This window comes from Danio aesculapii, chromosome 9 (genome assembly GCF_903798145.1).
Source record: "Danio aesculapii chromosome 9, fDanAes4.1, whole genome shotgun sequence".
Classification (NCBI taxonomy): domain Eukaryota; kingdom Metazoa; phylum Chordata; class Actinopteri; order Cypriniformes; family Danionidae; genus Danio; species Danio aesculapii.
This window is the reverse complement of record NC_079443.1, coordinates 50,373,085-50,390,052: the sequence shown is the minus strand read 5'-3', so window position 1 is coordinate 50,390,052 and position 16,968 is coordinate 50,373,085. Positions and strand designations below refer to the sequence as shown.

The 16,968-nt window shown below is 33.6% G+C and overlaps 1 protein-coding gene across 1 annotated transcript in view; it reads right to left on the bottom strand.

Moving 5' to 3' along the window:
• LOC130235493 (potassium voltage-gated channel subfamily H member 7) overlaps positions 1 to 16,968 on the bottom strand; it is a 183,747-nt gene that overhangs the window by 58,873 nt on the left and 107,906 nt on the right. The window contains exons 10-11 of the mRNA XM_056466081.1: positions 6,779 to 7,178; positions 3,380 to 3,579 (exon numbers count right to left, since the gene is read on the bottom strand). Coding sequence (XP_056322056.1) covers positions 3,380 to 3,579; positions 6,779 to 7,178 — 600 coding nt within the window. The remainder of the gene's footprint in view (positions 1 to 3,379; positions 3,580 to 6,778; positions 7,179 to 16,968) is intronic.

Below are 16,968 nucleotides of genomic sequence, written 5' to 3'. Positions count from 1 at the left end.
TGTAATATAATTTAATGTAATGTAATATAATAAAATATAACGTAACATAACATAATAAATTACATTTATTTATTTAAAAAAGATAATATTTATAATAAAGATTAAAAATAAGATTATTTTAAAAAGGTTAAAGATTTATTTTAACGAAATAGGCGCAAAGTCTAAAGCTCATGGCACAAAGGCCGAATCCTCTTTTGCTGTTTTAAGGATGGAAAAATGCGGTTTGCGCCCCGGTGCTTGGTCTAACAGGATTCTCTTAATCAGTTCTGGGTGTGTTTTGAGCATAACGTGCATTAAACCAATCAGAATCTCATCTCACATTCCCTTTAACAGTAAGTTGTGTCACGCAATGGCACATTTGCTATTTACATGGCGGACTTTGTAAGTGGAAAAACTGAACACTTCACTAGCAAGAAAACAGTTAAACAGACCATCTGCAGCACAAGAATAAAGAGTGAGCCTCTTTACTTTCTCTTTACTCCTTTACTTTCGTGAATAAAGAAACAATGTTGTTCGCATTCCACTGAAGACACCGATTAGCCTACATATTTAATTTTGTTTGTTAAGCACAAATATTTGTTTCAAAACTATTTCTAAATTCAGTTCTAATTTCCAGCAAACGAATAAATGAACAATAATAATGAAGTTATATCCAAACACGCATCCTGCTCTTATGCCCCATATGCTGATGCAGATGTCTCCAAAACCTGACAGCTGGACAAATCCAAACTTGTTTTTAATAAAACAAATATAAATTTGCATATAATAGATAACGCTGCTAATAATAATAACATTATACAATTACAAATTGTTATAAATACACTGAAAAAAGCCCCCACGAGATGAGGCATGGAGGCAGTGGTTTTTATATTTATGTAGAAATTATTTTTTTATAATTTTAATCCTTTAATTTTTTTTAAATATGTAAAGATATTTGTGTATTGCTGTTCATCCTGTGTGTATTGAGCCTTTGGACCAGCATAGGCGCATAACTAACCTGCTCTGCGCTGGACTTTACAGCAGCTTTTAGTTGGTCAATGGCGCGGTCTATTTCAGTTCTTCAAAATAACAGCGCGTCAACAATGCGCCTTAACACACCTCCTTTTAAGACCAGCACACCCATGAGTCCACAGAGTGGATGGATTTGCTATTTAAACAACGTGGTGCAAAACGTGAAGATTAGAGTTACGCTGGTCTGATAACAGCTTGCGCCTTATTGCGCTGGGTGTATGACAGGGGAAATATTTCTAGTATTTATTTATTATTTAAATCTTTTAAGTATATTTTAAATGTTTAATTCCAGCCAAACTACAAAAATAATTTGGCATAATAATATGGCATTTATTTTAAAAAGATAATATTTTATAAGATTAAAATTGTCGTAATGTTGTAATAAGATTAAAGATAACATATTTTATTTTATTTTTTTTAATATATTTTACTTTTTTTTTATTCCAGCCAAACTAAAATAAGATTTTCTCCAGAAGAAAAATATGATAGGAAATGCCTGAAAACAAATGAAAAATTAATAAATAATAATTTTGCTTTAAACTGTGTGTGCTTTACAACACACACTCATTTCATTTATCCATTCATTATGTATGCATTTATTTTGTTTATATAAAATAAATAATAAAATATCCATCAAACAGCTGAAACAAATATTCGTTATAATTATATTGCCCTGCGCAAAAATATTTCTGGAAACATGCATTTCCTGCTAAGAGAACTGATAGAGTGTTAGAGATGCAGTGTGTGATTGAGATGAACCTCAACACACAACAACAGAGTGAACATGAGAGAGTCTCTACAGCTAGACATGAATGAAGACAAGACTTAAGCTGATATAAATACCTCCTGCTCTTCCCAGAGACGACGTCAGTCCATTTCACGTGAGGCAGACATGAAGAGAGAGAGAGGGAGTGCTTTTAGCATACTGTATAAACTCACATTTACTAACACTGTAAAACACATTTACAATGCTGATGCTCAAACAGCATTTCAGAGTTTATTTAGGAGGAATAATCCAGCCAAAAGTGAAAAGCTGCCGTTTATGGATCCTTTGTCCAAATGTACACACAAATCATTCATTCATTCATTCATTCATTCATTCATTCATTTTCTTTTAAGCTTAGTCCTTTTATAAACACAAATCATGAACGTTTTATTTTTTTATTTGTTTGTTTTTCTTCTGCAAATAACACATTTTCATTTAATATTGGTTTTGTTCATGTCAAAACTATTAGATTTATGTTATTATTCAATGCATACTACATTTTTTAAAGGTAAGTAGTTGCAGACAATTTATATAGGCTGAATTTAAACAAACAAATTCAACAAGTCTCACAATAGCTGAAATATATTAAAAACTGTACAATTCTGAAATAATATGACAATTAAAAATCATTTTCTTTGTGTGCAAGGAGGTTTTAAACTGTACATTACCTGACAAAAGTCTTTTCGCCTATCCAAGTTTTAGAAACAACGAATAATAACTTGTATTCTAGTTGAACATTTGGTATCAGAAGTGGTTTATATGAAAGGCGAAGGCCTCTAGATTACGCTTATTTTACCAAAATAAAATATGATCATGTCTTGATTTTTAATTACCTCATTAGGACAGTAAGGTCTGACTTAGCTAAAGTCTTGTCACTGATCAGAAATAATGTCCAGTATAGAATATAAAGTCATGCTGCAGTGGAAACAGAATGAATATTGTGTCTGACTCCATCATGAGCTTGGAGGACTGCATCCATACATCTCTGCAATGACTCAAATCTCTTATTATTAAAATCATCTGGAATGGCAAAGAAAGCGTTCTTGCAGGACTCCCAGAGTTCATCAAGATTCTTTGGATTCATCTTCAATACCTTCTACTTCATCTTACCCCAGACATGCTCAATGATGTTCATGTCTGGTGACTGGGCTGGCCAATCCTGGAGCACCTTCTTTGCTTTCAGGAACTTTGATGTGGAGGCTGAAGTATGAGGAGCGCTATCCTGCTGGAGAATTTGCCCTCTCCTGTGCTTTGTAATGTAATGGGCAGCACAAATGACTTGATATCTCAGGCTGTTGATGTTGCCATCCACTCTGCAGATCTCTTGCACGCCCCCATACTGAATGTAACCCCAAACCATGATTTTTCTTTCACCAGGCTTGACTGATTTCTGTGAGAGTCTTGGCTCCAACTAGAAGTCAAGTTATAATTTGTTGCTCATACAACTGGGATTGACGACAAGACTTATGTCAGGTAGTATATATTGTGATGCTGGAAAGTCCTTGCCTTATAATTAAATAAGTAAACAAACTATATGCATAATTATAAAAGTAACTACAGTGTTTTTACAGTGTTGCAACTAATTACAGTGAGTAGACGCACCATGTTCATGTCGATGCCGTTGGTGTAGGTCCAGGAGTGCTGGAAATATTCCTCCAGTCTCTGTCGCAGCGGGTTCGGGATCTGGTGGAAACGGATGAACTCTTTGACTCTCAGCATCTGCATGTGGTAGCGCGCCGTTCCCGAATACAGACGCTGGATGATGGCCGAAACATTCCCGAAAATACTGGCATACATCAAAGCTGGTGGAGAAAAGAAGCAGAGTGCACATTGATGAAAGCAAATGCAAGGTACATTTCGTCTGTGGAGACCAAATTAGATCAAATCACCAGTGCTTCTTTATTATTATTATTATTGTTATACCAGATGTCCGTTTTAGGAGCTATTTCTCATTTAATACCTGCACTGTCTGCTGAGGAAAATGGGATGGATTGTTTACTTTAGACTGACTTGTTTTGTATGTTGTTGTTTGTCCATATTTAATTTAATTAGATTTAATTTAAATAATTTTTATTTCATTCGATTTATTTTATTTATTTTATTAGATTTTATTTAATTAAATTCATTAGATTTTATTTTATTAGATTTTGTTTTATTTTATTAGATTTTATTTTATTTCATTCGATTTATTTTATTTTATTAGATTTTATTTTATGTTTAGATTTTATTAGATTTTATTTTATTTCATTATATTTTTTCCTTTTTTATTAGATTTTTATTTAATTAAATTTATTAGATTTTATTTATTTTATTTTATTTTATTAGACTTAAATTAATTAAATTTATTAGATTTTATTTTATTTTTAGATTTTATTCGATTTTGTTATTTCATTCAATTTATTTTATTTTATTTTATTAGATTTTATTTAATTACATTTATTAGATTTTATTTTATTTCATTCAATTTATTTTATTTTATTAGATTTAATTTAATTAAATTTTATTAGATTTTATTTTATTTTTAGATTTTTTAAGATTTTATTTTATTTCATTCAATTTATTTTATTTAATTTTATTAGATTGTATTAAATCAAATTTATTAGATTTTATTTTATTCTTAGATTTTATTAGATTTTATTTTATTTCATTCGATTTATTTTATTTTATTAGATTTTATTAAATAAAATTTATTAGATTTTATTTTATTTTAAAAATTTATTAGATTTTATTTTATTTATTTCAGTTTATTTAATTTAATTTTATTAGATTTTATTCAATAAAATTTATTAGATTTTATTTTATTTTATTCAATTTATTTTATTTTATTCGATTTATTTTATTTTATTAGATTTTATTTAAATGTATTAGATATTATTTTATTTCATTCGGTTTGTTTTATTTTTATTTTATTAAATTTTATTTAATAAAACTTATTAGACTTTATTTAATTTTTAGATTTTATTAGAATTTATATTACTTTATTAGATTTAATCTAATTTAGGCATCACAGTGTCGCAATGGGTAGCACGATCGCCTCACAGCAAGAAGGTCACTGGTTCGAGCCCCGGATGGGTCAGTTGGCATTTCTGTGTGGAGTTTGTATGTTCTCCCAGCGTTGCCGTGGGTTTTTTTCCTGGTGCTGCAGTTTCCCCCACAGTCCAAACACATGCGCTATAGGTGAATTGGGTAAGCTAAATTGTACGTAGTGTATGGGTTTGTGAATGAATTAGAGTGAATTAGAGTGTGTTTCCCAGAGATGGGTTGCAGCTGGAAGGGCATCCGCTGCGTAAAACATGTGCTGGATAAGTTGGCGCTTCATTCTGCTGTGGTGACCCCGGATTAATAAAGGGACTATTTTATTTTATTATTATTATTATTATTATTTATTTATTTATTTATTTATTTTTGATTGGTTGGTTTGGATTGTTTTATGCCTTTTGTTGACTTTATTACATTTGTTTAAATTATTCACCAATTTATTCACTTGTTTGCTGGTTTACTTGCCTATTAAATTTTCTAGATCGTTTGTCTATTTACTTGATAAACTTTGCTTATTTACTGTACTTGATAAACAATACATTATATTAAACTTTAATTTTAATTACTTAACAAACCCCAACTGTTTTTACTCTTGTTACAGCTCTGAACAATGATTGGCTAAAAACTGATCCCAGGTTCAGCTATCATAGTTTTCCATACATCGTTTTACTGTAAATGTATATGCTAAAATATTTGTCAATATTTAGTATACACTATATTGCCACTAGACTAAAGACTATTAGGTTAAAGATGATGTCCTGTGGTCTAAAAATGGAAAAAAACAATAAACCAATTGAGTTCAAAAACAGGTCAGCATTGTTTTCAGTGCATTATTATTCATCTGCTAGATTGAATAAGATATTAAAAATGCCAGGATAAATACTTTATAGATGTCTGGGTCATTTCAGATTCACTACAGCCTCTTCAGCTTAATTTATTTAAAAGAAGTCCCACAATAGCTGCATTTTTTTTACAGTTCATAACAATAATATTACAATTTAAAAAGTTCTATGCGTATGAGAAGTTTTAAAAATGTATATCATATATCAGTACTTTCTGATACATTTTTTAGGAATCTTTAATAAATCAAACTTTATGTTATTTCAGAATTAAATGATTAATTTGTAAACTAATGGGAAAAAATAAATACATTTTTTCTTTTATTTAATTTATCCCATTAGTTTTGAAAGAAATATAATTTAACTCTAAAATAACGTATTAAACTGATAAGAAGTGTTGAATTATTAATATTAATAATAATATTATTATTAAATTATTATAATTTATATTATTAATAATAAAATACATATTAATAATGAAATAATAATAATCACCATGACTATTATTCAATTATTTGTATTCAATAATTATTTATTATATTAATATTATATATAAATTGTAATAATTTAATATAAATATTATTATTAATAATATTAATAATTCTACACTACTTATCAGGTTATCATTTTATTTCAGAATTAAAAGAATTACAAAACAATGGGGGAAAATAAATATATCTTAATTTTTTTAATTTATAAAACAATATATATTTTAAAAAATATCTATAATTTAATTGTGAAATAACATTATACTAATAAGATGTGAATAATTAATATAATTATTAATTATATTTTTATTAAATTATTACAATTTAAATATATTCATATAATAATATAAATATTAAATATTAATAATTAAATTAATTATTTAATTATTTAATTATTAGTATTTAATATGTATTGTATTATATTACTATTATATATAAATGTAATAAAATAATTTGAAAATAATATTAATAATAAATTGTAGGAACAAATTAATAACACTTCCTTATTGTTTACTCACTCTCATCTTGCTCATGTTTAGAACATTCTCATTTCGTGTTGAGTAATATATGGTAAAATTTCCAGCTTTGGGACAGTGATTCCCTTTTTTTCTTCAATGCATGTTTTTCAGACTTACATCCGATCAGCATGACGCAGATGGAGAAGATCTTCTCAGAATTGGTGTTAGGCGACACATTTCCGAAACCCACACTGGTCAGCGAGCTGAAGGTGAAGTACAGCGCTGTCACGTATTTATCCTTTATGGACGGTCCCGAGCCGGGGTCACTGGTGTTGGATCTCTTCCCGATAGACACCTCCAGATTGTCCAGCCAGCCGATCTTATGTTCCAGGTAGGATTTCTCCACATTTCCAATGGCGTACCATATGCAGGCGAGCCAGTGGGCGATGAGAGCGAATATACACATGAGGAGCATGAGAACGGCTGCTCCGTATTCAGAGTAACGGTCCAGTTTCCTCGCCACACGAACCAGACGGAGGAGCCGAGCCGTCTTCAGCAGGCCAATCAGAGTCGTAGTCTTGGGAAAACAGACAATTTAGTCATTAGTTACTTTTCAATTAGAGTGTATATTAGCACAATCAGTTTTATTGTAGTATTATATACCCTATAGAACAATATTGATAATCAGATTATATATTATTTTGATTTCTGATGCTTTCTCACATGCTCTAAAATCTAATCTGTGTGTAAGTTATTACTTATTACCACATGAAAATCTGTAAATACTATAGTGTTTTGGTTAAAGTGTATTTTACTGTATATACTATAGTATTTATTACTCTTTAAAAGTGCTGTATGTAAGATTTTGACCCTTCTAAAGCATAAAAATACCATAATATGTTTGCAGATATTTAAGAAACATGCTAAGTGAACATTCTTGTTTATCTGAAAAGCAATGCTGAAGTCAGATATTCTGCTTTGAAAATGTGCGTTACGTGCCGGAACGACTGTCCTTGTTTTGGTCTCTTTAACACGTCCACTGCCAGTTTAGCCACTTGTATTTCAGCACCCCAGGTCGCCTTGTTGGAAAACAGCATATTTCATGCGTTCAGTCATGAAGGCTTTCAAAGTATGCATTTGCGACCGAAATGTGACCTCCGGTGGACAGTAGCAGACTCCAAAACGAGATGCAAATAATATAAATATTATGAAGGTAAACATTAGGTGAGCAGGTTACATTGCAACCCAGTGTCCAAACAATACACTACATGACGAAATTTGCAGCAATTTAGCTGTTTGCACCAGACGAAACATGAAATAAATAACAATGCAGCCATTCAGAAGCACAGAATAGTGCACTCACTGCACTCCAACAAAAAGGTAAGCTTTATAATACAATTAATACATTTTAAACCTTTAACATTATTAAATGTACATGCTGAATCACTCATATGTGTTGGTTAAATTCAAGTCCTGATTCTGAAGTCGGCGCCAATGGTTGTAGGGGTTAGTGCGTTGACACATGCACTCCTGGCGACCCGAGTTCAATTCCGAGTTCAAACTCCTTTTAATATGAAAATATTCCTTCTATCGTGTCCCGTTGCTGTTATTTAGAACATGATTTAAATCAGCCTTAAATCAGCATTTAGGCTTGACAGTCAGGCACACTCCTGATGTTGTCATCAATCTGGCAACCTGCACTTGCGGGTGTTTTGAACCAGGCATGCAATACCGAGTTTTATCACTGGGTGTCAAACTTACATACTGCACCTTTAAAAATGCTACAACATACTGTAGTATTAACTACTATAAACAGTTAAACTATAATAAGTACTATAGTATACTTCAGTTACAGTAAACTGTAAATTGTATGTAGCATAATATATATAGTTTTATAAAACTTAGTACAGAATTGTGTTGTTTTTTTGTTAGTATTGCTGTTGTGTTACAATAGCAACTATAGAATAACAACAACAGGTAATTCAAGTATTTTACTATAGTATGGTTCAAAAACACAGTATTTACTATCAGTTACTATAGTATGTTTTTTTTTTCGTTTGAGAAGTTTAAGAAACATTAAAAACATGTTTTGGAACAATGCTAGAATGTTTGCACATTTCAACACATCCTGCTACCATGTTTTAGTATGTTTTAGCATGCTACTGCTGCGCATTGCTAGCATGTTTCTAGCATATTGAACTTTTATGTATTGATTTATGCGACAAAGTTGAGAATCCTTCAACTTTATGCAAATGACGAGCGACTTTCTTAAGCGACAGCCAATAGGAGCACGAGTAGAGATCCCGTGATCCTCTCTCAGCTCGCTCAGAGGCCGGTTGTATTCTCCATGCTGTAAACCTACACAGACCTGTTTGCAGCAGGTTGCCACCTAAAGCAACAGACAGCTACAAGGACTGCTAGTGTGAATGAGGCATTCAAAGATAATGTTATAAATCATTATTTGTGTGGTATTTTCAGGTGACTTCACATACACACTCTGGCGACATCAGAGATTTATTTTACATCTTGTAAAAAGGGGCATAATAAGCCCCCTTTAAGCGAATAAAACATAAATGATAACATACACCAATTATTGACATAAAACTGAAATAAGTGATGCCATGCACATGTGTATTTTACAGTGCATTCGGAAAAGTATTCATAGCGCTTCACTTTTCAAGATGTTTAACCACCAGGACTCTTCCTAGAGCTGGCCGGCCATCTAAGCTGAGTGATCGGGGGAGAAGGGCGTTAGTCAGGGAAGTGATCAATGTCACTCTGTCTGAGCTCCAGCGTTCTTCTGTGGAGAGAGGAGAACCTTACAGAAGGACAACCATCTGTGCAGCAATCCACCAATCAGGCCTGTATGGTAGAGTGGCTAGACGGAAGACACTCCCCACCTGGAATTTGCCAAAAGGCATCTGAAGGACTCTCAGACCATATGAAACAAAATTCTCTGGTCTGATGAGACTCAAATTGAACTCTTTGGAGTGAATGCCAGGCGTTACGTTTGGAGAAAACCAGGCACCGCTCATCACCAGGCTAATACTATCCCTACAGTGAAGCATGGTGGAGGCAGCATCATGCTGTGGGGATGTTTTTCAGCAACAGGAACTGGAAGACTAGTCAGGATAGATGGAAAGATGAATGCAGCAATGTACAGAGACATCCTGAATGAAAACCTGCTTCAGAGTGCTCTTGACCTCAGACTGGGGCGACAGTTTGTCTTCCAGCAGGACAATGACCCAAAGCACACCGCCAAAATATCAATGGAGTGGCTTCACAACAACTTGGTGAATGTCCTTGAGTGGCCCAGCCAGAGCCCAGACCTAAATTCTATTGAACATCTCTGGAGAGATCTGAAAATGGCTTTACACCGTCGCTTCCCATCCAACCTGATAGAGCTTGAGAGGTACTGCAAAGAGGAATGGGCAAAAATTCCCAAAGACAGGTGTGCCAAGCTTGTGGCATCATATTTAAAAAGACTTGAGGCTAATTGCTGCCAAAGGTGCATCAACAAAGTGTTGACCAAAAAGGCTCTGAATACTAATGTACATGTGATTTTCAGCTTTTAAAAAATCTTATTTTACATTGTCATTATGGGGTATTGTGTGTAGAATTTTAAGGAAATAAATGAATTTAATCCATTTTGGAATAAGGCTGTAATATAAAGAAATGTGGAAAAAGTGAAGCGCTATGAATACTTTCCGAATGCACTGGATATATAACACACAAAAGGCTTACTAGGATTTGCAACAAAGCCGAGATCTCTTATAGCTTTATTTATCCACAGTTAACAGCATTGGAGCTGAATTGCATTGTGCTCAAATACCCAAAGCTCATATCTGTAACATATCTGCATACACTAATTAATATTTTGATAATCGTGTTTAATTTTAGCCCATTACACGCGGCTCTGCCTGCTAACACCAGAGATCCATCTCATCAAAATTTCGCACCAGCGAGCATAAAATAAACCCCATCATGAGAGATGCGGGTAATGAACTTCCTTCTGCATCTCATACAGCTCTTGGTGAACGGCGTGTTATCAGACTGAGCCAGGAAAAAAAAGAGATAAATCCTCATTTGCAGGTGAAATCTGTTCACCAGATAAAGACACGGGACACTGCGGTGACTCCTTCAACATCTTCACTCACTCGTCCCCTGGTGGGAGATCATTTGTTTTGCTGGCAATTATACGGCGGCCTCACAAAGCGAGGTTAACACCCACACCGGGTATTTTTAGAAAGTGTCTTAACGGATGCGTCTGACAGCGATGCTTAGCATGCATACGAGCGTTGACAGGGCGCTAGCGAGCCTGCATGCGGAGCGGAGCACGTGGGCTTTTTGTGTGCTCTCACGTGGGCCCTGCTGCATTCGTCATGAGCTGCCCATTAAAAACTCATTAGCCCATCTGAGTTATTGCTGGACATGCCGATATGATGGACTCTCCATTGTTCATCATGCTTGACCTCATATGAAAGACCTACATGTAAAATTACAGCATTTGACTAGATGAAAAGTTTAGAATAACTTTTTGGAAAGTCAACAAAAGGTTTCAAACATGTTTTAGCATGAGTTGCTAACATTTATAGCATTTCAACATTTATAACTTGCTGTTACTATGTTTTAGCACGTTGTTAACATGTTTCTGTTGTGATTTAGCACATTACGAGCATGTTTCTAGCAGGTTAAAAAGATTAGTAAAGTCTTTCGGCTTTTTGAAAAGTTTAGAACTTTTAAATGTTTTAGTACAAGTTGCTAGCATGCCTTTGGCTTGTGGAAAGTTTAAAATATTTTACTGAAAAGTCAGTAAAGGGTTGCAAACAAATTTTAGTTCAAGCTGCTAGCATATTTCTAGCATTTCAATATGTATAACTTAGTGTTAACATGTTTTAGCACGTTGCTAACATGTTTCTATTGTGATTTTAGCACATTGATAGCGTGTTTCTAGCAGGTTAACTAGACGCGTAAAGTTTTTCGCTTTTGAAAAGTTTAGAATAACTTTTTGGAAAGTCAATAAAAGGTTTCAAACATGTTTTAGCATGAGTTGCTAACATTTATAGCATTTCAACATTTATAACTTGCTGTTACCATGTTTTAGCACGTTGTTAACATGTTTCTGTTGTGATTTAGCACATTACGAGCATGTTTCTAGCAGGTTAAAAAGATTAGTAAAGTCTTTCGGCTTTTTGAAAAGTTTAGAACTTGGTAAATGTTTTAGTACAAGTTGCTGGCATGCCTTTGGCTTGTGGAAAGTTTAAAATATTTTACTGAAAAGTCAGTAAAGGGTTGCAAACAAACTTTAGTTCAAGCTGCTAGCATATTTCTAGTATTTCAATATTTATAACTTAGTGTTAACATGTTTTAGCACGTTGCTAACATGTTTCTATTGTGATTTTAGCACATTGATAGCGTGTTTCTAGCAGGTTAACTAGACGCGTAAAGTTTTTCGCTTTTGAAAAGTTTAGAATAACTTTTTGGAAAGTCAATAAAAGGTTTCAAACATGTTTTAGCATGAGTTGCTAACATTTATAGCATTTCAACATTTATAACTTGCTGTTACCATGTTTTAGCACGTTGTTAACATGTTTCTGTTGTGATTTAGCACATTACGAGCATGTTTCTAGCAGGTTAAAAAGATTAGTAAAGTCTTTCGGCTTTTTGAAAAGTTTAGAACTTGGTAAATGTTTTAGTACAAGTTGCTGGCATGCCTTTGGCTTGTGAAAAGTTTAAAATATTTTACTGAAAAGTTAGTAAAGGGTTGCAAACAAACTTTAGTTCAAGCTGCTAGCATATTTCTAGCATTTCAATATTTATAGCTTAGTGTTAACATGTTTTAGCATGTTGCTAACATGTTTCTATTGTGATTTTAGCACATTGATAGCATGTTTCTAGCAGGTTAACTAGACGCGTAAAGTTTTTCGCTTTTGAAAAGTTTAGAATATCTTTTTGAAAAGTTTGCAAACATGTTTAGTACAAGTTATTAGCATTTTTTGGCTTTCGAAAAGTTTATAAATAAGATATTAAGAATATCTTACTGAAAGTCAATAAAGGGTTGCAAACATGTTTTAGTACATATTTCTAACATTTCAGCATTTATTACTTGCTGTTAGCATGTTTTAGCATGTTTCTAACATGTTTCTAGCAGGTTAACTAGACAAGTAAAGTCTTTCGGCTTTGAAAAGTTTAGAATAACTTTTTGAAAAGTTTGCAAACATGTTTTAGTATAAGTTACTAGCATGGTTTTAGCTTGTGAAAAGTTTAAAATACCTTACTGAAAAGTCAATAAAGGGTTGCAAACCTGTTTTAGTTCATATTTCGAACATTTCAGCTTTTATAACTTGTTATTGAAGACTTTCAGCTTTGATAAGTTTTAATGAACCTTTTCAAAAGTTTGCAAACATGTTTTAATAACAAGTTGCTAGCATGTTTCCAACATTTCAACATTTACAATTTGCTGTTAACATGTAGCTAGCAAGTTTATAGCAGGTTTTAGCAGGCTTATTGAACATTGTAGTATTTTTTTGCTAGTTAAAGTATGTGAAGCCAAAATACAGTAAGCTACAGAAGACATTATGCTAATAACACACACACACACACACACACACACACACACACACACACACACACACACACACACACACACACACACACACACAGACAGACAGACAGACAGACAGACAGACAGATAGATAGATAGATAGATAGATAGATAGATAGATAGATAGATATTCATTCATTCATTTTCTTTTCGGCTTAGTCCCTTTATTAATCCAGGGTTGCCACAGTGGAATGAACCGCCAACTTATCTAGCACATATTTTACCTATCCCTGGGAAATATATATATATATATATATATATAGTCTAGCTATGTGAGACTAATCTTACCCTACCCTAACCTAGTATATTTCTTAAATGTTTAAACATACTGCTGCTGCTAATTTTCTATTTTGTTAACATGATTAGCATGCTTTGAACAGTTCAACATTTTGCTAGCAAGTTACCATGCTTTAGTATGTTGCTAATGCTATTTAAATTATTTAGCAAGTTGCTAGCATGCTGCTAACATGATTTAACATGTTGCAACATTTTCTAACATCCAATAGTTGGCACATTGTTAGCAAGATATAGCATGTTTCCAGCAGGTTAAACATTGATGGTTGCTGTACTTTTGCTAACATGTAGTAGCATCTAGCTAACATGTTATATCAAACATGCACACACTTTGCTGACAGTACTTGTATATATCAGATGTTGCTAAAAGTCTTTAAATTGCTATACTGTAAATGCAAATGTATATTATATATCATAGGAACCTGTCAAATATCATGTTGAGTGTAATTGCAGCTGTGGTCAGTGCTGGTGTGTTTTTTTTTTTTACTTATTTATTTTTTGTATCTGCTGTAAATGAGATGCATCTGTGGCACCTGCCATCTGCCTGGCTCAGCTCATTCCCTAAGTAGTGCACAAATATACACACCACGCTGACCACTGACCAGCAGATCAGATGCATCTGGCTGAACACAGAGGCTTCAGCTGACCATAAAATGGTCATGATATATTTTTCTCTATATTGCACTGGAGAGCCATGGCTTAAAAAAATAAGATGCATGAATACATCATTATACATAAATATCTATTCAAATGCAAATACCTTTTAAAATAAAACTATAAATACACTCACCGGCCACTTTATTAGGTACACCTTACTAGTACCAGGTTGGACCCACTGTTGCCTTCAGAACTGCCTTAATCCTACGTGGCATAGATTTAACAAGATACTGGAAATATTTCTTAGAGATTTTGGTCCATATTGACATGATAGCATCACGCAGTTGCTGCAGATTTGTCAGCAACACATCCTGTTCCACCATATCCCAAAAGTGCTCTATTGGATTGAGAACTGGTGATTGTGGAGGCCATTTGAGTAAAGTGAACTCATTGCCAAGTTCAAGAAACCAGTCTGAGATGATTCACGCTTTATGACATGGTGCGTTATCCTGCTTGCAGTAGCCATCAGAAGATGGGTACACTGTTTTCATAAAAGGATGGACATGGTCAGCAACAATGCTCAGGTAGGCTGTGGTGTTGACACGATGCTCAGTTGGTACAAAGTGTGCCAAGAAAATATCCCCCACACTATTACACCACCACCAGCCTGAACCATTGATACAAGGCAGGATGGATCCATGCTTTCATGTTGTTGATACCAAATTCTGACCCAACCATCAGAATGTTGCAGCAGAAATTGAGACTCATCAGACCAAGCAACATTTCTCCAATCTGCTATTGTCCAATTTGGTTGAGCCTGTGTGAATTGTAGCCTCAGTTTCCTGCTCTTAGCTGACAGGAGTGGCACCCGGTGTTGTCTTCTGCTGCTGTAGCCCATCTGCCTCAAGGTTGGACGTGTTGTGCGTTCAGAGATGCTCTTCTGCAGACCTGGGTTGTAATGAGTGGTTATTTCAGTTACTGATGCCTTTCTATCAGCTGGAACCAATCTGGCCATTCTCCTCTAACCTCTGGCATCAACAAGGTATTTGCGCCCACAGAACTGCCGCTCACTTGATTTTTTCTCTCTTACCATTCTCTGTAAACCCTAGAGATGGTTGTGCATGAAATACTCTGAAATACTCAGACCAGCTCATCTGGCACCAACAACCATGCCACAATCAAAGTCACTTAAATCCCCTTTCTTCCTCATTCTGATGCTTGGTTTGAACTGCAGCAGATTGTCTTGACCATGTCTACAAGCCTAAATGCTTTTGGAAAGTCGGTTGCAAACATGTTTTCGTACAAGTTTCTAGCTTGTTTTTAGCAGGTTAACTAGACAAGTAAAGTCTTTCGGCTTTCACAAAAATTATCATATCTTTTTAAAAAGTTTACAAACATGTTTTAGTACAGGTTGCTAGCATGTTTTTGGCTTTCAAAAAGTTTACAATATCTTCCTGAAAAGTCAATAAATTCTTGCAAACATGTTTTAGTACAAGTTGCTAGCATGTTTCTTAACATTTTAACATTTATAACTTGCTCTTAGCATGCTTTAGCACATTGTTAACATGTTTCTATTGTGAATTAGCACATTGCTACCATGTTTGCTAACATGTTAACTAGATGAGTAAAGTCTTCTGTCTTTCGAAAAGTTTAGATTAACTTTTTTTATAAGTTTGTAAACTTGTTTTAGTACAAGTTGCATTTACAACATTTACAACTTGCTGTTAGCATGTTGCTAGCATGTTTCTATTGTAATTTAGCACATTGTTAGCATATTTCTAGCAGGCCTATTGAATTTTTTTCTAGTGCTTTTTGCTACAAAATTGCTAATGTTATGCTAATGTATCCTCCAGAAGACATTATGCTAATAACACCTACAAATAGCTAATATTAAAGTTAAAAATTTATCATGTTAACATAATTAGCATGCTTTTAACATAATTTAACATTTGCTAGCAAGTTACATGCTTTAGTATGTTGCTAATGCTATTTGAATTATGTGACAAGTTGCTAGCACACTGAAATAAGAAATAAGGCATTTCAATTTATACAGTTTTGCTTCTGGCTTTAGCATCGTATCCTAAAAAGACGTGATGTGACGACGTGCAATTAAAGATATATTTTCCTTTTTATCTGCTCAAGCTCATAGGTCATGGAAGGTCTGCTTTTTGGGCAGTGAAAGAGAAATAAAACTGACATTTAACTTATAGTGGGAACCCTGTGTAAAGTAATAGTTATTTTGGATCTACTTGACAACTTATTGTCAGGCTGTGAAAAATTTGAGATTATTCTTGCAGAAAAATCACACTTTTCAGGCACTTCAGAGCACAGAATCGCACAGATTTCTCCAGCTCTGCTTGGGATCAGAGACAGATGCGTGGCGCCTGCAGGATGATGAGAGCGAGAGCTCTGTTAATTGGCTGATCTTCGACACCTCTGGACGGCTGGAGCTAAAAAACTGTGAGCGTGCAAAAAAACCCCTGAGAAAACATCATCCCAATAAAAGCAATACACAGTGCTCAGAATAAATGAGTGCACCCCTTACAGATCTCTTGTTTAAATTCAGATTTTCTATACGATGCTTTACAATATATGTGTATATACATGAGATTATTGAGTACCAAAGACAAAACTGGAATTAATCTAACAATCTAAGATCACAATCAAAAATCAGTAAACCCAAATTAATATCCTGAGGAAAAATATTAGCAAGAAAATATATTAGCTCATTTAACATGATTAGCATCTTAGCATGCTTTTACCAATTTACCATTTTGCGAGAAAACTTAGGGTTAAATGCATCACTTACGTCATCAGATCCCGACACAAACATGAGCTAGTTGAAGTTACCATTCTTTAGTTTGTTGCTAAT